At 32.9% G+C, this 25,139-nt stretch overlaps 1 protein-coding gene and 1 long non-coding RNA gene across 3 annotated transcripts in view; one reads left to right on the forward strand and one right to left on the reverse strand.

Annotated features, from left to right (window-relative positions):
* The window catches only part of LOC145242465 (uncharacterized), a 276,276-nt gene that overhangs the window by 216,186 nt on the left and 34,951 nt on the right, over positions 1-25,139 (reverse strand). The window lies entirely within an intron of this gene.
* Positions 1-25,139, forward strand: part of LOC145242392 (uncharacterized) — a 146,359-nt gene that overhangs the window by 107,071 nt on the left and 14,149 nt on the right. The window contains exon 3 of the mRNA XM_080105452.1: positions 10,332-10,537. Within this exon, the coding sequence (XP_079961578.1) occupies positions 10,332-10,537 (206 nt within the window). The remainder of the gene's footprint in view (positions 1-10,331; positions 10,538-25,139) is intronic.

Raw genomic sequence — 25,139 nt, forward strand, 5'->3', positions numbered from 1 at the left:
AAAAAGCGCAGTTCTGGTGTTTCTTTGGCACCAAAACTACCAGAGTCTATGCCATTGTTAAAATGGCTTTTTCTCTGCTGAGTGAGGTATTGCTGGCTTTGGTTCTGTGCAGTTTTAAGAAATTCTTCTTCATAGGCCTTGCCTTCTCCATTTGAGAAAGGGGTAGTTTATTGCTAACCGTCTGAGGCACCGTTACCGGGTAATATCGACGGGTCGGCTCGAGCATTTTTGGCAGGTGGGAGTGTTCTTTCTGTATGTCGCTGGCTTTTCAAATCCCACTTTCCGACCTTTGTGTCATATCATTCCGCCGTAGGAGGAAGATAAATAACTTGATTTTCACTATTGCAAACATGGCTTCGTTATTATCATTCAAAACACCATACGTTACTGTTGTTTCAAACAGGGGTGTAATAGCATAGTTGTATTGACTTTTTAAAGTATTGTAATACCAAGAACAATATTATGCTTGTGTCTTGAGTTCAAGGTAAAAAACATCCGAATTTAGTGATGCTGATTTCCAAAGATAACATGTTGTTGAAGGATCCGCAAGAATCTCTTTTATTCATATATTCTGTTGCATTAATACAGGTTTTATTTATCGCGAAAGTGTTAATCGTTTATTTATTTTTTTACAAAGGAATCACCATTTATCAAGGCCCAGCGGTCATTCGAGGATAAGGGTTAAAGAGTGTACAGTAGTTACAGGGACAACAGCATAGTAATCGTTAGAAGTGTAAATTTAGTAAATTGGATTACTTTAAGGGAACGGCTCACCAAGAACTTGTTTACGTTAGATTTGAGGATGACCGTATTGTGGTAAGCTGGAAAGCAGGCAAATAGAAGAGAGTTCCACAGGTGTGCAATTCTAAGAAAGAAGCATTGTTCTTTGTAGATCCGCATGTGAAACTAAAGATTGAGACGCGATTGTTTGCAGAATATGTGCAGAATGGAGGTTATAGGAAACATTGGGTGTAATCTTAAGAAAACGCCAAAACATTAAGAACAAAAGAATTAGAAAACATAAATGAAAATAAAGGGAAAATAAAAGGAAAAGAAGAACGTGAAAGAGTAATTGAAAGAATGAAAAAGAGAAAACAAATAAGGTATAATAATAAAGATAGAAGAAGAAAACGGGGAAATGTAAAAAGAAATAGAAACAAAAGTAAGCAAGAAAAAATGAAAGAAATAAATGCCAAAAACAGAAAGATAAAATGAAAGAAAGTAAGAAGTTAAAGAAGAACAAAAAGAAAGATACGAGGAGGCGTTCCAAACGTAATGCCTCCTATTTTTATTCCACCCTAATGGAGCAGAGAGTATTGAAAATTGCCTTGTTATGATGACTGAACATGCATTCATGATCTGAAAGTTTCATCTTTCTGTTGCAGATACTGACGGTGTGAGATTCTAAGAAAGCAATCTTTATTATGAACGTGCGTCATTGAATTCCTGGTAAAAGTGCATTAAGAATGGTGGTGACTAGGTTGAAAAACAAATTCTAGAACATAAAAGGTCACTCGTTTTAATGGCACCACTCTCATCTGCGTAGCTCTTTCTTGATTAAAAAATAAAATATTTTACTTTTAAAACAACCCTCGTATGATAAAGCACGCTCCGAACGCTCATGCATAGCCACCGTTCATCGCTGGCAAAAGTTCATTGAAAATTGTGGTGACTATGTAGAAAAACAAATTCTGGAATATGAAAGGTCGTTTGTTTTAATAGTACCACTCCTGTCTCCGTAGCTCTTCAACTTTTTGAGTTAAAACAAATAGGAGGTTATATTTTAGGATGACGCTCGCAAAACGATGCTAAGTAAAATGTTAGTAAAGAAAAGAAACATTGAAAAAAAGTGGATAAAAATGAATTTTTATGATTTGAATCAATTCTCACTTTTATTTCGAAAATAAATTTAAAATTAAAACATTAAAATAAAATCTATTAAAATTTGATCTATAAAAGCTGAAAATGACTTGTGAATAAATTCTATTTATTAAATATGTGTGTTTGTCTGTTTCAAATTTATAATCGTATTACAATTCACGAGAAGCGACAAAAAATGTGCAAAACTCGGTCATTATCTGTAGTTAGAGAAAGTCCCCTTACCCAGATCAACGTTGACCTCAAACATTGACTCGTGAAACTACCTAAAAAATATGTACAAACAAAAATACATAAAGAAAACATACTTTACTTTTTCCATCGCTTAGATGAAAGGCGAAATTGTTAAAGGACTTGAGATTAGAGAAATAACGCTAACTGCGGTGGCGTATCTGGTCAAACCAGTTTACGTGTCTTATCATAACATGCCGAAAAGATTAGTAAGAAAACTATTTTTAGACTGGTATACCCCCTCCATCTAAGATGACGAAAAAAAATGCTTCGCCAGTATACGCACTAATATTAATATAAAATCATAGAATTACACCAGTAATTTAATTTTTCGTACATTTCTGATGACCTACAGAAATAAAACAACTACCCTTGTTGTTCTTCTTTGTAGTGAAGATATTTCCGCATTAATTTCAGTTGGTGGGAGTTGTCTAACTTCTTTCCTAATATTATTTCAATATTATTTCAATAAGATCGAACTAATGTTAGTTTTGAAAAAAACGCATATGAATTTTAAGACCGTAAGAAAACAATTCCAATTTTATCTTTTTTTTTTTTTTTTTAACTTTTCTTCTATTGATTATAACGAGATGTCGGGGTTGAATATATCAGATAAATAATGGTGGATGGTAAGTAGGAAGTCCGGCTAACTTAAAACACTTCTGAAACCTTTGTCTTAATTTAAAATAATTATGAAATCTTTGTCTTAACTAAAAATTATTCTGAAACTTTGGTTTTAATATATAATTATTCTGAAACTTTGGGTTTAACATAAAATAATTTTATGGTTTTAGTCTTAACATAAAATAATTCTGAATCTTAAACCTGAATTTAAAATAATTCTGAAACTTTGGTCGTAACATAAAATAATTCTGTAACTTTAGTCTTAACATAAATATTTTTTTTACACAGTGATCACCACTTATCAAGGCCCGGAAGCCACTCAGGGATAAGATAAATAATTCTGAAACTTTAATCTTAAAATAATTATGTAATCTTTGTTTTAATCTAAAATAATTCTGTAACCTTAGTCTTAGCATAAAATAACTGTGTAACCTGTCGTAAAAAAATAATTCGGAAACTTTAATCTTAACTTAAAATAATTCTGTAGCCTTAGTCTTAAGATAAAATAATTCTGTAACTTTAGACTTAACATAATATAATTTTGTAACCTTAGTCTTAACACAAAATAATTCTATAACCTTAGTCTTAACATAAAATAATTCTGCGATTTTAGTCTTAAAATAAAATAATTCTGAATCTTTAATCTTAGCCTAAAATAATTCTGTAACCTTTGTCTTAACCTAAAATAATTTGGTAATTTTAGTTTTAACCTACAATAATTCTATAACCTTAGTCTTAAGCTATAATAATTCTGTAACCTTAGTCTTAACATAAAATAATTCTGTAACCTTTGTCTTAACCTAAAATAATTCTGTAATTTTAGTCTTAACCTACAATAATTCTGTAACCTTAGTCTTAAGCTAAAATAATTATGTAACCTTAGTCTTAACATAAAATAACTGTAAAATTAGTCTTAATTTTAAATAATTCTGTAGCCTTAGTCTTAAGCTAAAATAATTCTGTAACCTTAGTCTTAATTTTAAATAATTCTGTAACATGAGTCTTAACATAAATAATTATCTAACTTTAGTTTTAGCATAAAATAATTCTATAACCTTAACTTAACATAAAATAATTCTGTAACCTCATTCTTAATTTAAAATAATTATATAACATTAGTCTTAATATAAAATTATTTGGTAACCTTAGTCTTAAAATAAAATAATTCTAACATAAAATAATTTTAACATAAAATAACTTTGTAACCTTCGTATTGACATAAAATAATTCTGTAACCTTTATTTTAACATGAAATAATTCTGTAACGTCGGTCTTAACTTAAGATAATTCTGTAACCTTAGTCTCAATTTAAAATTATTCTGTATCTGTTATAAAGGGAAATAACCGAAAAGCAAAGATTATCTCCCCTGGATCAAAAGGGGAAGACTTTTCAAGATGGCTGACACAGCATTTCACATAATCTGTTGCTCTAACGTTTTACTATTTTTCTGTTTAAAAAAAAATAAATATTTTGGTGCCAAAACGATATCTTCTTGTAATTCCCACAAGCAGTTATATTCCGTAACGACATAACAGATTTGACGACGAGGGTGAGATGAACTTGGATTTTCAAAAAAATAAACAAGACCCGGTCGGACGAACCACATGGTTCCTTAGAAAAAAAATCCAACAGACTTGTCTCTTCGAAAAAAGATTTTCCCGTTTGTGCACAGCACAAAAAAAAACTGCATTATTTCTTCGTCATGGATTCAAATTTACTGGAAAGGATACTTAGAAGTCAGAACAATTTGTTGACGCACAAAAGAAATTAATAGAAACATTAACGTTTCAATTTCAAACACAATTGGCTTCGTCAACTGTAAGTAACTCCTTTGATAATATTATAAATTCTATCACCGATTTTCAATTCAATCCGGAATTAAAACAGACATTTTCCGTTTGGTTTGACCGATGGAAAAATATGTTTAAAAATGATTTTAAAGAAAAAAAACGATGACTTCGTTTAATGTAAATTTTGAAGTTCGTAGGAAATATATAATTGCTGAGATAAACAATAAGCCAATAAAATTTCAATTCGATACTAATTCCGACATAACTCTGATTTCACAGCCAACATGGGAGTTATTAGGAAAACCAACGTTTAAAAATACGAAGCATGTTGCTTGCAGTGCATTTGGAAACAAAATACAACTAAATAGTGAGTTAACATGCAATATCTCTTTCAAAGGAAAACATTTTTCAGGTGTATGCTATGTTTTTGATTCATCAATCCTGAATTTTCTTGGTTTGGATTTCATCGAGGAACTTGATCTTTTCAATGTCCTACTTAATACAATTTTCAATTCTTTCGATGTTAATGTTTCAGCAGATGTCGAAACATATTTTAAGAACATTCTTAAAACAAAGTTCAGCAACGTTTTTCAAGAAGGTCTTGGATGCTGTACGAAAGTCAAAGCAACTTTAAAACTAAAGTTTGATGCAAAGCCCGTTTTTAGACCCAGGCGCCCTGTACCATACGCAGCTGTGCCTACAGTGGAAAAAGAATTGGACCGCCTTCAACAAGCTGGAATCATCCAACCTACAAATTACTCATCCTGGGCAGCACCTATTGTTATTGTGAAGAAGGCTAATAGCAAAGTACGTCTGTGTGCGGATATTTTCCATATGATTAAAGGATGCACTGGAGGCACACCAGTATCCACTACCTGTACCAGATGATTTGTTCTCAAAACTCAACGGTGGAACTTGTTTTGCAAAACTAGACCTTGCAGATGCATATTTACAAATGAAGTTGAAGATTCCAAAAATCTTCTCGCTATATACACCAACAAAGGATTATTTCGTTTCAATCGTCTTTCGTTTGGGGTCAAGTCAGCCCTGGCTATATTCCAACAAACCATAGATGCAATGCTCACAGGATTGCCAGGAGTTTCTGCCTACGTTGATGACATCATCGTTACAGGCACATCTCAAGAAGAACTTCTGTATCACTCGAATTCTGTGCTGGATCGAATTCTACAATATGGATTCCACTTAAGACAAATGCAAATTTTTTCAAACTTCTGTGAAATACCTTGAATTTTTATTCCACAAAAATGATCGAAAACCAGATCCAGATAATATTCAAGCCATAAAAACACATGCCACCCCCAAGGGATGTTTCAATACTACGATCCTTTCTGGGCCTTGTAAGCCATTATGGTTCCTTTTTACCTGAATTGCACAAATTACATGGACCTCTTAATCATCTTTTAAAAAAGATACTAAATGGAACTGGTCAAGTAGATGCAAAGAATCATTTGAAAAGATAAAATCACTTCTTCACTCAGACCTATTGCTTACACACCATAATCTATCATTAGACGGATGCTTCACACTATGGAGTTGGAGCAGTAATATCACATATTTTCCCTGATGGAAGTGAAAAAGCCATTGCACATGCATCAAAATCATTGACACCCACTGAACGAAAATATAGCCAAATTGAGAAAGAGGCTCTAGCGATTATCTATGCTGTAAAAAGATATCACAAAATGCTATACGGCTGTCATTTTAATCTGCCCACAGACCACAAGCCTTTTTTGGTTCAAAGAAAGGAATTCCTGTTTATACAGCAAACCGCTTGCAAAGATGGGCAACTATGCTGTTAGGTTATGCTTTCTCCATAAAAATACCAACCAGGCAGCAAAATTAGCCAGCCAGATGTATTATCCAGACTCATCTCTTCTCATCAAAAAGCTGTAGAAGGTAGTGTCATCGCTGCTTTATCTGTAGAACCTGAAGTTGTCTCTGGACTTGTTTCCACAGTGCGGGCACTACCGGTCACATCGGAAATAATCCAAGAAGCTACAGCCGCAGACCCACTACTACAAAAAGTTCTGCACTTCCACTCTACCAGCTGCCTAATAAGTGCACTGATCAACAACTTCAACCATTTTTTCAGCGAAGATCTTCTTTGTCTGAGATTAATGGAATTCTTCTTTTTGCTGAACGTGTTGTTGTTCCATCTCATCTTCAGATAATTTCACCGGGGACATCAAGGAATTAATCAAATGAAAGTCTTGATTCGTGGTTATGTATATTGGCCAAGTATGGACAAACAATTAGAAGAACTTGTCAGGAGTTGCTCCAAATGTCAACTAGTTGCAAAGTACCCTCGAAAAATTACATTACATTCATGGCCAACTCCAGAAATTCCTTAGTCACGACTGCACATTGATTTGCAGGACCAATAAATGGAAAAAATTATCTCGTGCTAGTTGATTCTTACAGCAAATAGCCAGAAGTCTTTCAGATGAGCCACATCTCATCAAAAGAAACTGTAAGAAAACTACATGAAATCTTCAGCAGGTTGGGAGTGCCCGAAGTATTAGTTTCAGATAACGGTACTGCTTTTACTTCAGCAGAATTCGCAGACTTCTGTAACTAGAACAACATTCAGCACCTGAGATCTCCACCTTTCCATCCTCAATCAAATGGACAAGTAGAACGGTTTGTGGACACTTTCAAGAGAGCCCTCTTGATATTAAAAGGGGAAGGAACTACTCAAAAGATAATGCAAATATTTTAAGCAGTTACAAAGATACCCCAAATCCAAATGCAAAGTCTCTTGCTGAAGCACTTATGGATAGGAAACTATGTTTGCCAATTGATGCTATTCGCCAATCAACAACTAAATTTTACAGAAGAAACAAAATGATGGAAAACCAGTTTAATTGCCATCATGGAGCAAAATCCCGTAAATTCCTTCCAGGGCAACCTGTATTGGCTAAAGACTACCGTAATGATAGGGGAAAATAAATATAAGGTCGCATAATACGCTGTTCTGGCAATGTTGTCTATGACGTAGATGTACAATCATCTATTTGGGTTAGACATGCGAATCAGCTTCGTCGGTCATCTCTTCCAGAGCGACGTCCAAATGATGCAGCCATCTCTTTACATGTGTTACTGGACACATTTGAATTACCCCAAAGTGTTCCAGTCATAAATAATAAACAAAGCAAGTCTCATCTCAAAGTCCCAACAAGAAGAACCCAGTGAATTTGTAAGCCAACAACAACCTTAAAAATAGATCCACATAAAACCTCTTACAAGGATCACATTTCAAAGGAGGAGGGTTACAAAGGGAAATAACCGAAAAGCAAAGAATTATCTCCCCTGAATCAAAAGGGGAATACTTTTCAAGATGGCTGACACAGCATTTCACATAATCTGTTGCTCTAACGTTTTACTATTTTTCTGTTTTAATATATAAATAATTTGGTGCCAAAACGATATCTTCTTGTAATCCCCACATTTAACAAGCAGTTATATTCCGTGACGACATAATAGTATTCTTAGTCTTAACTTAAAATAATTCAGAAACTTCAATCTCACATAAAATAAATCTTAGAAAATTACGTTTATACTGTAATGGAATGGGGACGTATATGAATGACAGCATATAATGCTGCTAAGACAAAAAAATCTTCCTAGCCATCGATCGCTATCGACAATAAAACTCTAGCTTAGAGTTCATCGTTCAAACTCATCGGCCTAATATTCACAGGTAAAATGAATTGGAACAAATACATAAAAGATATTGCCAAAGTTGCTGCAAAGAAAAGTGGGATACCTCTATCGTGCTACAAATACTCACAGCTAATACTATCCCATGTTTTTACAAAAGCTACCATTCGGCTGTGTATGGAATAGTGTTTCCATATATGGATTGATGCATCAACCATTAGTCTCTACTGATCAGGGTCCATAAAAGAATCTACAATCTAATAGATCTACATTGTCTATCAAGCTCCAACCTCCATCCCCTCGCTGCAATGCTGCATCGCTCTGCTCGTTTTACAAGTACTTTAATGGAATGTGCTCCCATAAAATAGCACTACTACCCCCCTCGATGTAAATACCACCGATTAACCCGACTAACAAAATCCCAACTCATTCATTGCATACACCCCTCACGATACCAGAAAGTCTTTTACTCTAGTAGTTTCTTCTCTCGAGCTGCTAAACTTTGAAATTCCATCTCTGTTTCCTGCTTTCATGGTGGTACTAACATGCAGAAATTTAAATATATTATAAACAGACATCTCGATGCTCAACCCCCTGTAAACATGTTCCCTAATTACGCCTCAATGGTAATGCGCTTTCTTTGGATTTAATGAGTAAAAATGTCAAGCAACAAATAAATAGTGGATCTTGTTGCTTCACACTACTTAAATATATTGTAACAGGAAATTGAGAAAAATCTTCCAAATGAAGAAGGTTACAACAGATTATGATGACGTTGATTATCCACATAAGAAAATGATTTGTTTCATTTTTATTGAAATTTGTACTCTCTACTGTATTTGTTTAGTATTTAGTGAATGGAGTTATTGCTATGACGAATGTTGATGAAGATAGAAAGTCTACTTGGAAAATTGCTTTATATCTTTAACTCTTAGTTTCTTAGTTTTGTCATTCCACTGTTCGTTCCATTGGTTTCTTTGTGAAGTTGATATTTTTGATATATTTAACCCCTTTTAACATTTAATCCATGTTTAGAATTGCATCATACGCTTGCTCATAGTCGATCCACATTCTGTGTTCTTGTCTATGCTTCCCTTGGAATCTTTTGGTTGATACTTAACAGGTCATTTGTCCAACGTCCCTTCCCGGTATCCTTTTAGTTCGTCGAGGAGGATTCCGTCAATAACTAATTGTAAATATCGCCATTATGCTGTAAAATGAATATATCCACAGCTTTTAGGGTGCATTTTAAAGGTCTATATGTTAATTTCACTCTATTCCATCTTCGATTTCCTGAAAGTCTTTGTTTTTAGTAATTTCTCGTTCTTGTGTTCTTATCGTTTCTCCCATATATTCCTCTGGAAGTATCTGATCCCTGTTTTATTTTTATTATTTTTAGTAGTAGCGTGAGATCACGATGGTCAAATGATTAATGACACGGACTAACTACCTGAGTGTTTCAAGTTTTCATCTAGTTCACTTTCACTTAGGATGTTGGTAATCTTCTCGTAGTCTCTCCTGTAAGTACCCGATGTGTTTCTAGAACGAATTCTAACAAGAAAACATCGATGAAACCAATGCCAACAATATAATCATCGGATTCATACGATATAACTAACTAGTAGTAGTAGTAGTAGTAGTAGTAGTAGTAGTAGTAGTAGTAGTAAAACTATTACATATTATTTCAACTAAAATAATCTTTTGAATAATATCTTTGTTCGTAACTTGGTCAAAATATTTGTTGGTCTATTAGGGTCAGTGATACGTTTGTACCGTTGCGAAAGATATAGATCTGCAAACCTGCCAAACAATTAGTAAAGTAGAAAGTAGTGTCCACTTAATTGTATATAATATATAAGTATTCTGATTCAACATTAAATAATCTGAAAAGGTTTGAAATAGCGTAAAACTAACAAAGTCTTTTCTTAATGCTAGGTTATAGCGCGGTGTCTGGAGATGCGTCAGTAGATATGTGACTTGTTATAATAATATTTATTTATAAGTGTATGTTCATGTAGTAGTTCTGTACTTTTGTTTCGCATGTCGGTGTTATAATATTATTATTATTATTATTATTATTATTATTTATCTTTTTTGTTTGTTTGTTTGTTTGTTTGTTTGTTTAGAGAGGCCGCTATTCAAGGACAGCAGCGAATTACATTTGGATGTTGTGTGCAGTAATTGCAAAAGACCGGTGCAAGGATCGCGTTACAAATGTCTGGCGTGCCATGACTATGATCTGTGTCATAGCTGTGAACTCATTGGAACGCATCTCGAACACACAATGATCAAAATACCATCACCGAACACCCCGTGGCTGGCACAAATTATGGCAAGTTCTTAACATCACTACTTTCTTTTTTGTTCGTTGTCTTTTGCCTTTTTTTTTTTTTTTTGCGTCTTCTCCTTTCCTAATTTATCTACTTCTTTTCACAAGATATGTAAATGTCACTCATCGTGTTGTGTTTCTTCGTTTATGCTCTTTAAAGTTAAATCAACATATACCCTATCACCGATAATGAGCACTCATTCCTTATAAATATGGAAAATAGCACATCTCACACACACACACACACACACACACGAATATATATATATATATATATATATATATATATATATATATATATATATATATATATATATATATATATATATCCTCCAACTGACTGGAGGAAAATGATACGCCAGGGGATTATCATCAGCGAGAGGACCCTCCATGTTGAAAATGCTGCAAAGAGAGCTAGGAGAAGAGCGAGTGTACAGGCGGAACAGCCGGACGAAGCGGCAAATTGCATAACAACCTTCGTATGTCAAGGCTGTGTCAGACTATGCAAATCAAGAATTGGTCTCTACAGTCACACAAAAGGATGCAAACAGGCAACATCTTAATACGGCGCTGATCCATAGTCGTTTCGACTGACGGATGCCACACTAATATATATATATATATATATATATATATATATATATATATATATATATATATATATATATACAAACCATCTACTAGTTGACCTGTGTACAAATCCTAAGTGCGATAGGAGCCTTTTATCATGTCTGAAAATGGCATAATATTCAACGAGTGAGATCGGAGATGCGCCGCTGTAAAACTCATGTTCTCTACTGATCCAAATAATGACAACAGGATCATTGCCAACACCCTCAAAATTAAAATCCGGATAGCAGGAACATGCCAAGTGTGATGAAAACAAAGTTACCGGCCATAGTTATAAGTTTTGTGTGGTTTCAAGTGAGGATCAACGCCAATGTGTACTTGGATGTGCTGAAGAGTATGGTGATCCCCTGGTGCAATCAGAGGTCGTTGTCAGACTCTGGGTGTGACAGCAGGACTCAAAACTGCCCCACAAGTTCAAAGAGATCCAGGCTTGTCTTCAAAAGTACTGCAACGACTTTGTACCCTTTTCTCACTCCCCTCCTCCTCCCCTGACCTAAACCCGCTGGACTACTTCGTTTGGCCATACGTCAAGAACATCACAAACATGAGCTCCCACAACACCAAAGCCAGCCTGATCGCCGCCATCCGCCATGTATTCGCCGAGCTCAAGCCGGCACTTGTAAAAAAGGCATTTCCCAATTCCGGGTCCGTATCAAGGCGATGGTTGAGGCGGAAGGCAGTTACATTAAATAGGTCAGTTCTACTACATAATCAAGTTACCTGAATTGATTTTTATAATAAAAGTTTTAAAATAAAGCTGTAGTGTTGTTTTCTTTATAGGGACAATTTTGTCGTTCTACGCTCTATAATAAAAAAAAAATCAAATGAATACAGAATGTAACACAGCTTTTCCCTGTATGAATACTTACTTTCTTTTTACGGCACTGGGGATGGAGTCATCGAGAAATGAAATGCCTCATACATTTTGAACTTGCATACTTTAAACAAAGTCAAGCGCAAGTCACAGCGAAAAGGAAAAGGAGGAGATAACAACTGTCTTTAAATACGAATAACTGTGTGTAGGCCTTTATTGTCTTCCATAAGTGAGAAAATATCACGTAATGACAGATTGCTGAAAGAAATTGTCGTATTTTTATCAAAATGTGCAGTTGTTTATCGACTTTTTTCTTTTTTTGGTATCATTCTTCAAAACATTTCCTATTTAATGATATATTAGCAATATTGGGCTCACTAAAGGAAAATTATTAATTTATTTTTCAAAGATTTAGAAGTAGTGTTTTTCGTAAAAATAATGAATATATATATATATATCTTTGCTAATCTGAAAGAATTTATTATTAACATATGCAACATATTATTATTAACCTATTTCACATTTCAAAACACAAAATTCGAATTTTCAACCTTAAAATCTTATACGTATGCAGTTGTTGTTGTTGTTGTTGTTGTTGTTGTTTTGTTTTTTTTTTACAATCCTCATCCTCCCCACAATACAATATATTTTTTTTCAGTTTCGGCTGATTATTTTAAGCATATTTGTAACCACAAATAAAGAAGAGTTTGGATGGAAAAAAAAAAAAATATATATATATATATATATATATATATATATATATATTGATTATGAAAACGTGCATCGGCATAAAGTTTATTATTCACTTAATAATCGATGAAAATTTCGTATTGACTACTTGATTTTTGTTAGATTTTTAAAGAGTGACTCCATCAAAAAATAATTCCTCCTTTCTTCCGTTTTAGCCGTGCCTTAAAGATGGACATTTCAAATTTAGAATTCAACTATAAAAATATTATTTTCATTGAAAGCCAAACAATTCGGCATATATCACATTAATAGAATAAACTCAATTTAAAATGTAGTCGAGTGATGAAATGGAAGAATTTCGGATGTGAGAATTTAAGAATTATGTAAGTGTCGTCCATCACGTTTTTTTGTTGTTATTTTGTTCCATGCGAACTTTTCATTTATATCAGGTGTTTTAACATCGTAGTACAGCAGGTAAACACTTCATCTTTTCTGTCCATGGTCAGACCCTTCTATCCTGAGATAAATTTTACTTTTGTCCCACTCCAGTGTATTCCCTTGTGGGAAGCTGGATTTTTCCTAAATAAAATAGCGACTTTGTGTGTAACTCTTACTTCATGGAAGATAAATAAATTAATAAACTCATAACTCATTATTGGAAATCAACAATATTATTTTTCTGAAAAACTTCTACGCGCTATTCATAGTCATTTCGGACTAGTTCATTCATTCAGGAAAGGGGGTTATCGCTAATTTGAGAAGATTAATCAGAGAAATATTATAAGACTTCAAATATGATTTGAATTCGGCATAAAATATATGAAATACAAAACTTCTTACATCGTCCATAAAAATAAGATCAGTAAATGAAGTTAATGAATGTAAATGAAAATCTGCAAGAGTTCAGGATTGAAAATTTGAAATACTTAGATCATTCAGACTTTTATGCCCATTTTCGTTGTTGTTTTCAAGTCTTAGCAGATTGTACCTTCGATCTGATCCTTAACAAAGAAGAATGCTGGGGAGTATGATATCCCAAAAAAGCAACATATATGTTAGGCTATAATGGCTTCTTAAATAGTATAGAATTGAATACAATATGGAAACGGTTAATAATATAAATAGGAGATTGGAATCTTTACTACATGCGATAATTATCAAGAAAAATGATATACGCGATCATGTCTAAAGAGAATGACTACGCGATCATGTCTAAAGAGAATAATCAAACGTCGAGAATTAAATAACGAGTCCAGTTTGAAGCATGTGCAGGCATGTGTTCGAAATAAAGATTGTTAATTTCGAGTATTAGGTTCCTAAGATTGAAAAAATGCACATAAAGTAGGTCGAATATTGCATCAGCTGAAACGTTGTGAATATAACGACCAATATGAAACTACGTTTCTGAATTATCCAAATAAATCATCAAATGCTATCTTAAACTATTCTGGATCAGCATGGTCGCCTTCTGGTTTTCTAATCAAATTAAGCAAGCTAGTGACAGGATGTGTTCCTACTGTGGAACTGTAAGGCTCCACTAACTTTTCGCTAAGATAACGCCAAGTTCTTGAAAAAAAAGGTCAATTGCTTTATTGTCTCACGTGTCAATGTGTATTTGGTTATATAAGAGTTACATCATTAATTGAGCGGAACGAATAAACAACGCATTCCATCACGTGTGCGTTGATGTTGTCATTTGAATTCTTATCAGCAGGTTTCAGTTTCAAATGTTGGTCAGTACTTACTCGGTGTTCCTGTTGATCGTTTATCACTATGTGGATAAAATCTTGAGTAACCTCAATTGCTTTTCAGTGGAAAAGAAAATTTGGGCAACTATTTTAAATTTCATGAAGGCAACCTTTCTTTTCTAAGACAGAATCAAATAGCAAATCGTCTGAAATATCGATACTTGATTTTAACAAGCCTATTTTGTTAGTTTTTCTTTATTAATTTTTTCATTACGTGATTGTCAAGAATATATTTTATTTTGTTTCAGTATTTTTATTTCTAGTATGAGTTATTTCGGCTAAAAAACAGTTAGAGTGAGACATTTACTCTTATTCATCCACATATATTAAAGGGAAGTTAATGTGTGTAAATATACTCGGTGATTTTTCTTAAGGTCTGTGTGGGGGGGAGGATTTTTAAAAAATGAAAAGACTGATCTGAAGCGTCCTGACCTCTTTCTTTCCTTTTTCTGTTTCTCGTGCCAAAACAAACTTGCGCGCGTTTTGTTTGGCTGTTTGATTTACTGGTTATGGTAGGAGGAGGGGATGTATGTGTACGTTTGACAGGTATATTGGAATAAGGGAACGGTAACACTATCGAAAGTCACGTTTGCTAATAACCTTTTGTTTTTTATTTTACTTTTTATTTCTTGCCTCATTTTAGATTTTATTTTATATTGTTTCAGTATATTAGTCTTCTAGTTAATCATTTTAAGTCAGTGTTGAACCCAGGACGAGATTAATATCGTCGAAACGTAGATTGAGTTTTTTCTGATGTCTATATAATTTCACTTATAATAGCGCTGTATTGAGCACTTCTGAAAAATACTTGTTTTGTTTGTTTTGTTTGTTTTTTTTTTTTGTTTTTTGTTCAAAAGATTAGAATTTATATATAATATTGAACACTGCCATCATTATTGATAGTTTAAGTTAATTGTTTTTATTAAATTATATAATAAAAAATATCGAGAATTACGAGAAAGGGAAAAACATAATTTCGATTTTTATTTTATTTTTCTGGTTCTCTGTTATTCTTTTATTATATAAATTAATAAAAAAAAATTAACTATCGATAATAATGGCAATATTATTTAATTGTCTATTAAAATATTAAATTCTGTACCTTATATATATATATATATATATATATATATATATATATATATATATATATATATATATATATATAAGGTACTTTGTGTATGTGCGTGTGAATAATTCGTTCCCTAATGGCTCCGAAACTCCTGGGTCGATTTTTTTTATTTCACGTAACTGTACTTTATGTGTCTAGGAGTGTTCTTAGAAAGTTTTTATTTAAGTAATTGTTTTTTATTACTATTTATTTTTGATTTTTATCATTATATAAGTATTCTATTTTAATTTCTTAAAAAGATAAATTTAAAATTTCAATTAATGACACAATAAGTATGGAATGAAGATAAACTTTAATTAATAATTTTTTAAATTAACCTTTTAATTACAATTCCTTCTATAATAAATAAAATATTAAGCAAAATTAATTATGAGATCGTAGATGCAAAAAACTGATACGAAACTCTCATAGATTGAGGAGAATATAGTTGGGACCTATAAATATAAACTAGAATTTGAGGATGTAGTTTAGTGTTTAGAAAATAAATCAATTAAATAAATAATCTGGAGAAGAAAAATAATTACTTAAATAAAAAAGCACATGGTGGATTAATGTAATATTAAGATAGGTTATTGGTAGAAATATAATTTAAAAGTAGAAATACGAAATTGGGTCGATTTGTAAATTCCATGGCTAACGGAAAATAATTAAACAAACAAAAAAACATAGAAGAGTGTGATGGGGTAGGTTCAACGGCTTGTTCTCTTAAATAGGGATTAGAAATATGTTCATATATGCATAAATAGTACATTTCACCGTCTGAAGAGAGGCTGTTTTGGAACAATTTTAAATGACATAATGTTTGAAATTATCCGAATGGTCACGAAACAGTTGGAACGAATTAGAAAATACACAATAATGATATTTTCATTTTTTTATTTTTAATTGATTTTGCTAAAATATTGCATGAATGCTCGATTATGAAAACTGATAATCATGAAGCGTAATAATTGAGTCAATTTATTTTTACTTTAATTTTTACTGGTACATTAACATTACTGAATTTTAATTTATCTTAAAATATTAAAATCTTTGGTTAAAAATATTAATAATATATATATATATATATATATATATATATATATATATATATATATGATACGATTGAAAGCGCTTGAGAAGAAGTTGGCCGAACAATAACTGCTAATAATAATATACCAAATACCATAATATGCCAGCCAATCAAAATAAAAAAAAACGCTCGGCGGACTGAAAAGTTATCCAACAAAATCAGAGGAAAAACTCAGTCGTGTTCAACCAGACGTGCTTGAATATATATATATATATATATATATATATATATATATATATATATATATATATATATATATATATATATACACTAGCAAAAGTACCCGTCGTTGACTGGGTTAAAAAACAGCCTACAGAAAATGGACTCTGATTTATGAAAGTATGATAGGTTATGAAAAGGAAGGGTTTTAAAGAGATAGCTTCGAATTTGGGGGAATCAAAACCAAAGAAAAATATGATGAAAGTAAAAATAAAATAGATAAACCCCATAATTTATTATACCATACCTGTTCACACTGAAACACTTATCACAATATTCTGTGGATCTATATTAAAAAACCTTGTTAAACTTTGTGACATATTTCCATTCTATGGAGGTCAGGCGCGAACGAACACCCCATAATTTTATTATACCATATTTCTTCAAAACATAATTATCAAAGTATAGTTACGCAGATAGATATGAAAAGTATTTATTAAAGTTTGTGCCTATTTCCATTCTATGGAGGCCAGGCGCGAACGCAGACCCCACAATTTTATTATACCATCCCTATTTAAGTTCAAACATACTTATCAAAGTATTATTATGTACACCTATATCAAAAACACTTGTAAACGTTTTTTTTTTTAATTTTTTAATTTTTTAATTCCATACTTTGTGGACCAGGCGCGTACGCAGACCCCGGAATTTTAATGAATCGTCATTATGCCAGATCAAACATACCCATTCCTGTGTCTCGATACATCTTCTATCATCATATGTGATCAGTTTTCTATAATAGTCAACCATATAGGAGTCTATTCGTGACCAGACACACACACACAGACGTTCGGCTTTATATTACACTAGCGGGTGGAGGGGGTACCCGGCGTTGCCCGAGTGTTTGAAGGTGTGTGTGCTCGGGCGGGGGTGGGGGGTGTTAATCAAAACACAAGAATAGGTAAAGTAAAAAAAACTAACGCAAGGCAAACGAACGATGTTAAATGTAAAAATCGAAAAAACAAAAAAAGAAAACGCCAAACAGAAAAACGAACGTTAAAAAATCTGAAAAATAACCCTCCCCAAAAATAAACACGTGAAAAATGGCTTAAATAACCCTGTTTCAATATTAAAATTTAAAAAATCGAAAAAAAAAGACATCTCACACCACGATTCGAACCCAAAACCTTTAGATAATGAGGCCGCGCTCTAAGCAACTGAGCTAAGACGTCTACGAAATTAAGTAAATTTTTAAAATCTTTAAACTAAATCAGGTTCCGACGTCATTTGCGCATGCGTAGAACCGAACCAGTTTAAAAAAAATCAAAATGGCAGCGACTTTGAAATGGAGAGCCTCGTTTTCAATTTGAAGGAGGGGCACATAAGCATTCTGTGTTAACAATTTAAGAGAGTTCCGTCAACGTAAAGAATATTTATAAACATATTTTAATGTTTTCCGTTATTTTCTGCTTGAAGAATATTCGATTATGGCATGTGTAGTTTATATAAAAATTCATTTAAGTAGTTATCGCCTCAAATTTCGTTTTAATTTCGGTTCGCTGAAATTATTTCAAGTAAAGAGCATTAAAAACTATTTCAAAACAAAAAAAACACGAACTGAATTTTTATTGACTATGGTAACATTTATTTCTTGTATATTTATTTTTTCGGGTAGTCGTTTGTTGGCTTTTCTGCTAAACACTCTTACTAAATAATATCGACGAAATATCGAAAAACAAATAAACAAAAACAGTTTTGAAAAATAATGAAGCTTTAATTACTTTAGTAAAATAATCCGAAACAGCAAAATCCAATATTAAAAAAGTAAACACGTAATTACTTTAGTTTTTTAAAGCATAGAATCAATATAAATATGAATAAGAAGAAAATGGCACCCTTTTCAATCAGAACAGCTTCGTTTCAGTTTTACAGTATTGAACGGTGTAGTATTGTGCCGTCGGATTCAGTGTTGTACTATTGTAATGTAAAGAACACGCAGAAAGGGTTATAATATACTGAATTCCTTCTAGTACACTGACAAGAAAAACTTAAACAGATATATAAATAAAAATAAAAAGGTTAAGTAAATGTTTTTAAAAAGACACGTAATCACATGAGCAGGATTTTTTCCTTCTTTTGACACGATAACAAGAAACGTTCTTATTTTTTTATTATTTATCTATTTATCTGGAGTGGAGAAGGAAACAAACAGAATTACACAAAATTTGTGTCGAGAATTGTCTAAAGTTCCGATTTTTTTTTTTTTTTTTTTTTGCTTTAACTTTAATAAAAACGTGAATTTATGAGGTGAATTTATTCGACACAATATGATTCAACTCAAAAAAATAAATAAAAGGTAACGTGAATTAAGATTAAAGTAAAGGTGTTATTGTGGACTCTCGCCCCTTTTAAAAAACCTTGTTAAACTTTGTGATATATTTACATTCTATGGAGGTCAGACGCGAACCAACACCTAATAATTTTATCATACCATATTTCTTCAAACTGAAACATAATTATCAAAGTATACTTACGCAGATAGATATGAAAATTCTTTGTTAAAGTGTGTGCTATATTTCCATGGAGTACAGGCGTGAACGCAGACCCCACAATTTTATTATACCATCTCTATTTAAGTTAAAACATACTTATCAAAGTATTCTTATGTACATCTATATCAAAAACACTTGTAAACGTTTTATTTTTTTTATTTTTATTTTCCATACTTTGTGGACCAGGCGCGAACGCAGACCCCACAATTTTAATGAATCACCGTTCTGCCAGATCAAACATACCCATTCCTGTGTCTCGATACATCTTCTATCATTATATGTAATCAGTTTTTTTAAAATAGTCAACCATATAGGAGTCTATTCGTGACCAGACACACACACAGACGTTCAGCTTTATATTATATTATATTATATATATATATATTATATATATATATATATATATATATATATATAGATAGATAGATAGATAGATAGATAGATAGATAAACTAAATTGTGCGACTTGAAGCGTGCGTGTGTAATTCCTGCCATAACATTAATTACACATGATCATTTGTTCTATCACGATTAATTGGTTAGTGTTAAAATGGATTGTTTTATTCCTATTTCACAAAATAATTTTATTATCAAATAAAAGACATCAAAATTAATTTCCACTTCTTCATAAAATATTTTCTCCTTTTATCCCGGGTAACACTGGTTGGGTACAGCTAGTGCAGATATAAAATGCTTCATTTTTTTTTTTTTTTTTTTTTACGAACGCTTCATGGTTTCGTCGATTGTATACTTTTATTTTTCGTTGATAATCCTTTTATGCTTATTAATTCAAATGTATTGGATACAATTTACTGCAATGAACAACCAGATTTTACTTGCTTTTTCTCTTATATTTTTGTTTGAGAATTATTTTAATCTGCACCGTTTAATTTATTTTTCCCCTTCTTTCTTTTCGCCTTTTTGTTTTCTTTACATCTTTTAATATTCCCTTTCTCCCCACCCCATCTTCTCTTCTCCTGTTTTTTTATTATTATTTTATATCCTTTCTTCCTCCAGTGTTTCTTATTTTCTGTTTATCCTTTCTATACTCTTTTCTTTTTTTCTTCTGTTTCTTTTTTATTTGTTCTTTATCGTTTACTAGCATTTCGGCCCCTTAAAATGTATTGTTTTTGGCTCACATCAAGTTATTAAATTAGATCCATGTCCAAGGAACCTATATCTCAAATTTCAAGTGTTTAGACCGAAAATTGTCGGAGGAGTTTGGTAGAATTCTCAAAGGTCAAATCGTTGAACTTTGACCCCTTAACGGCAAATTTTCTGGCCGAAAACCGATCACATCGATTTTCCCAAATCTCAGTATCTTGTATATCAAATTTCGAGTCTGTGGACTAAAAATTGACAGAGTTATTGTGTAGGGAAATATCCACAGACACACAGACAGACAGACAGGCACACACACACACACAGACATGTTCACTTTATAGATATCACTTTATGTGGCAGAATAGAAAAGCGCGAAAACAAATAGAAAAAAGAGAAAATAAAATAAATAAATATTGACGAAAAAGAATGGTAAGGAGAAAAAAATAAGGATGAAAAGAGAAGAAAACGTAAAAGAAGAAAAGAGAAACGATAAAAGGGTATTCATATGAATCGATAAGGTACAATTTTATTTTATGCACGAGAATACGTGAAGGTATCAAGAAGAAGAAGAAAAAGAAGAAGAAGAAGAAGAAGAAGAAGCATTGAAAAAAGAAAAATGAAAGAAAGAAAGATGAAGAAGAAGCCAATAAAATATGTTTAAAAAAAACGAGGAAGATTAGTAACTAGAAAGAAACTAAATAGACGTAGGTTGACAAAAAATGGGTAATGAGAAATAAATCAAAAGAAAAGAAGAAAGTGAGGAAGAAATAAAAAAAAATGTAAAAAGAAAAAAGGAAACTATAAAAGGATGAATGAATCGGTAAGTTACAATTCTATTTTACGCACAGGGATACGTGGAAGATATCAAAACGAACAGGAAATCCTCAATTCTTCTTGCTAAACGCTCACCGGAAGTGATAAGACGAACTTGTATAACATTATCCATCTGATGTTCCTTGTATCGCCTTTCTTCTTACCCACCACAGAAAAACATAAAACGCCATGTCATTTGATATTTTTTGTTCCTTGTTCTTTGTTTGTACTTTGATTTAAGCTTGAACTTCTTTTAAATCTGCAATTCCAGATTGTTTGGGCAGTAATACGTAAAACGCACGCCGTAGATATTTGCAAAGTTTATAGAAAAAAAAACTATGCCATTCGAATTTAGATAGAGACAGAAATATTAGGACGCTTTATCCTTTACGAGATAAAAAATAAGTTTTTGAAATTTTCGCGAATTTCTGCAATTCAATTAAGTCTTTTCAGTTGTACATTTTAAAACGTCCGTGACATACGGTTACATTGAAAGAGATAAGCAGATTGGTGTATAAGTCTGGACCCATCGGCAATTTACTATATAACATTTTCATATAGAAAAATGTATAAAGATTGCATGTCTGCCGAGTAAGAAAGTGTTTGTAAGAAGGCGGATATTAATTCAAACACTTATAGTTAACAATGAATTTTAGCGTGGAATTTCCCTGTTTATCCAGATATTTGCACCGCATGAAGCAGCAAAACTTCTGCTCTTTTTCTGGGATGTTTAACTTTTTTACCATAATACAATCTTAAACATAATAAAGCATTATATATGATATTACATGATATTACATGATATTTACACGATTATAATAATAAAAACAAAAAATGTTTATGTTAGTTTGTTGCCTGTGGACCTAAAGTTTTGCGCCACCTGAAATATCGTCCTGAATATATAAATTGTTTGTCATTATTTTTATTTATTAACTTGACGATTTAATGTTTTAAAGTGAACTCTAAAAATCTTATACGGAAAAAATGCTAATGAACAGGTGATTTAAATCTTTAGTAAACTTTAAATTCTTCATCCGCGTTTCATTCTGTAAACACGTCAATTTCCGTTTTGTAATGATGACTGGTCGTTTTAGGATCAGCCCCAGATTCATATCCACGAACTAAAAAGAATCTATATAGTAATATGATAGAGTGCGTGTTATTTTCTGTGTCATGCTTACATCCGGGTCGTTTAATTGTTATGTACTTCCATTTCTTGTCATAAATAATTTTAGCAAGAATTCTTCAAAAGTTTTGGTTATGGCTGAAGGAACTCAAGTTTTATTTATATATATATCTTCTTCTATCTATAAATATAAAAGCGAAAATGTATGTATGTATGTATGTGTGTTCGCTTTTTCTGTATGTCAATAAAAGGCTTTTTTCAGAGAAGCGGTCGCTCGGTTCACAACTTTTTAAAACTTTTTATATCACATATAAATCGTAATGTCTCACAGTTAACAACGAAGCTCGCCTGTCTTTTTAATTTGCACGATTTCGGGAAGATAAATATTCAACATTTGTCGCTCGCCGCATGTGGGTTAGTCTTTTTCCTATAACATCTTGGGAGAAAAAGCGTTCAGCAGTAAATGAAATCCCGCAGTCAAACTTGACTTCATTAACTCATTAAAACGGGTACCTGCTAAATCCAAGTAATTAAATAAATTCAAACGTGTTTCCGTTAACATCTCGCGGTGGGGCAATGGTTTACGTCGCACTTTTTTTCCACACTTTAATTTACAACTTTGCCTCAATGGTTCGGGTTCGATCCTCATACTTACTTTTTTTAACCCCCCCCCCCCCGGAGTTTCTACACACACCTCCAAACACTCGGGCAACGCCGGATACCCCTCGCTAGTCTATATATATATAAGGTAAAATGTGTGTGTGTGTGTGTGTGTGTGTGTGTGTGTGTGTGTGTTTGTATGTCTCGCGAAACCTTTTGACACAAGCCACGGATTTTCGCCAGATAGACATCATTATCAAGCTCGAACCTTCGGCCAACAAATATTGAAAAATTGACCCAAAACATTTAGTCCTTCATCCTAAACGGACCAGTTTTGTACAGGGAGGGCTAGCAAAAAATCCTTCTCTCATGACAAGCTTCTACGCATGCGCAAATGACGTCGGAATTTGAATTAGTTTAAATAATAAAAAAAAAACAACTCAATTCTGTCAGCATCCTCTTAGCTCAGTTGATTAAGGTGCAGCGTCATTATCAAAATTGTAATATCTCACACTTAACCACGGAGCTCGCCTGTCTATTTAATTTTATTGACTTTCAAACGTTAATTATTCCACATTTCCCGCATCGGCACGCGTTACATTCGGTTTTCAGTATTAAAAAAAAGCGAAACTCGACTCTGATCACAGGCCCAGAGCCAGTGGTCTCTAGAGAGCTAAGTAACGTTTGGTCAATGTCGACTTCGTCATATCAGATGGGGGAGCGGGTTTTTAAAAACAAACAAACCGATTTATTGACCTCATTAAAAACTGTCCCGCACAAAATACTAACTGCTGAATAGCTATCGCCGTCATGTCAATCAAAAACGCGCACCTGTTTTTTTCACATTTTATTATTTTCCAACTGCGCGTCGTCAAGGCTTTTTTTTCCACTGGCACCTGTTTTTTTTTTTTTTTCACACACACCTACGAACACCCGGGCAACGCTGGGTACCCCTCGCTAGTCTATATATATAAAAGGCAAAATGTGTGTGACCATTTCGTGTATGTCTTCAAAAGGCTTTACTCGCACATGCTCCCGGGGTCGTTACTATCACTTAAAACTGTGTATATAGGTCCTAGATGATAATATGTAGGATTTGGGAACGCATGTAGCTTATAGATTTATTTACGTCGACTTTTACAAAATTATTGCTATGTTGGCTTCTCGCGTGTTGATTGGGCATTTTAGTATAAATAAACTGAAACTAAGCTCAAACGGACGTTCTCGGCATTGCGCCGGGAAAAACGTCCAGCGTGACTTCTATTTGACCTTCTTAATTAGGTCAAATGGAAGCAGCAGAGTTAACTTTTATTGCGAACGCCTGTTTTTATAGTTAAATAAATAAATTCAAACCTGCTTAAAGTTGTCTCTTGGTTTTCAGTATAAACAAAAAGCGAAACTCGACTCTAATAACAGGCCAAGAGCCAGTGAACATTTGCCGACTTCGTGATATCAGACGGGGGAGCAGGTTTTTGAAAACAAACAAACCGATTTATTGACCTCATTAAAAACTGTCCCGCACAAAATGCTGACTGCTGATTACCTATCGCCGTCACGTCAATCAAAAATGAGCACCTGTTTTTTTTTTCACACTTTACTATTTTCCAACTGCGCGTCGTCAAGGCTTTGTTTTTTTTCACGGGCACCTGTTTTTTTCCACACACACCTAAAAACACCTGGGCAACGCCGGGTACCCCTCGCTAGTATAAATATAAAAGCGAAAATGTGTGCATGTATGTGTGTTTGTATGTCTCGCAAAAACTTTCCACACAGGTCACGGATTTTCGCCAGATCGGTATCATTTTAAATTTCCAACCTTCGCCTGACAAATTTCGAAAAATTGGCCAAAAACGTTAATTCATTCACCCTAAAATGATAAGTTTTCTACAGGGGGGTAGCAAAAACCGTCCTCTCATGACGATTCCGCTTCTACGCATGCGTCATATGACGTCGTAACCTGATTTACTTTAAATATTTGAAAAAGTGACACAATTTTGTGGACGTCGTCTTAGCTCAGTTGTTTAGAGCGCGGCCACATTAACAAAGGTTTTGGGTTCGAATTGTGGTGTGAGATGTCTCCTTTTTTTTTTTTTTTTGATTTTTTCAATTTTAATATTGAAGCAGGGTTATTTAAGCCATTTTTCACGTGTTTTTCAGATTTTTCTG

The sequence above is a fragment of the Euprymna scolopes genome, chromosome 1, assembly GCF_053919585.1.
Source record: "Euprymna scolopes isolate OS-2025 chromosome 1, ASM5391958v1, whole genome shotgun sequence".
Taxonomy (NCBI): Eukaryota; Metazoa; Mollusca; class Cephalopoda; order Sepiida; family Sepiolidae; genus Euprymna; species Euprymna scolopes.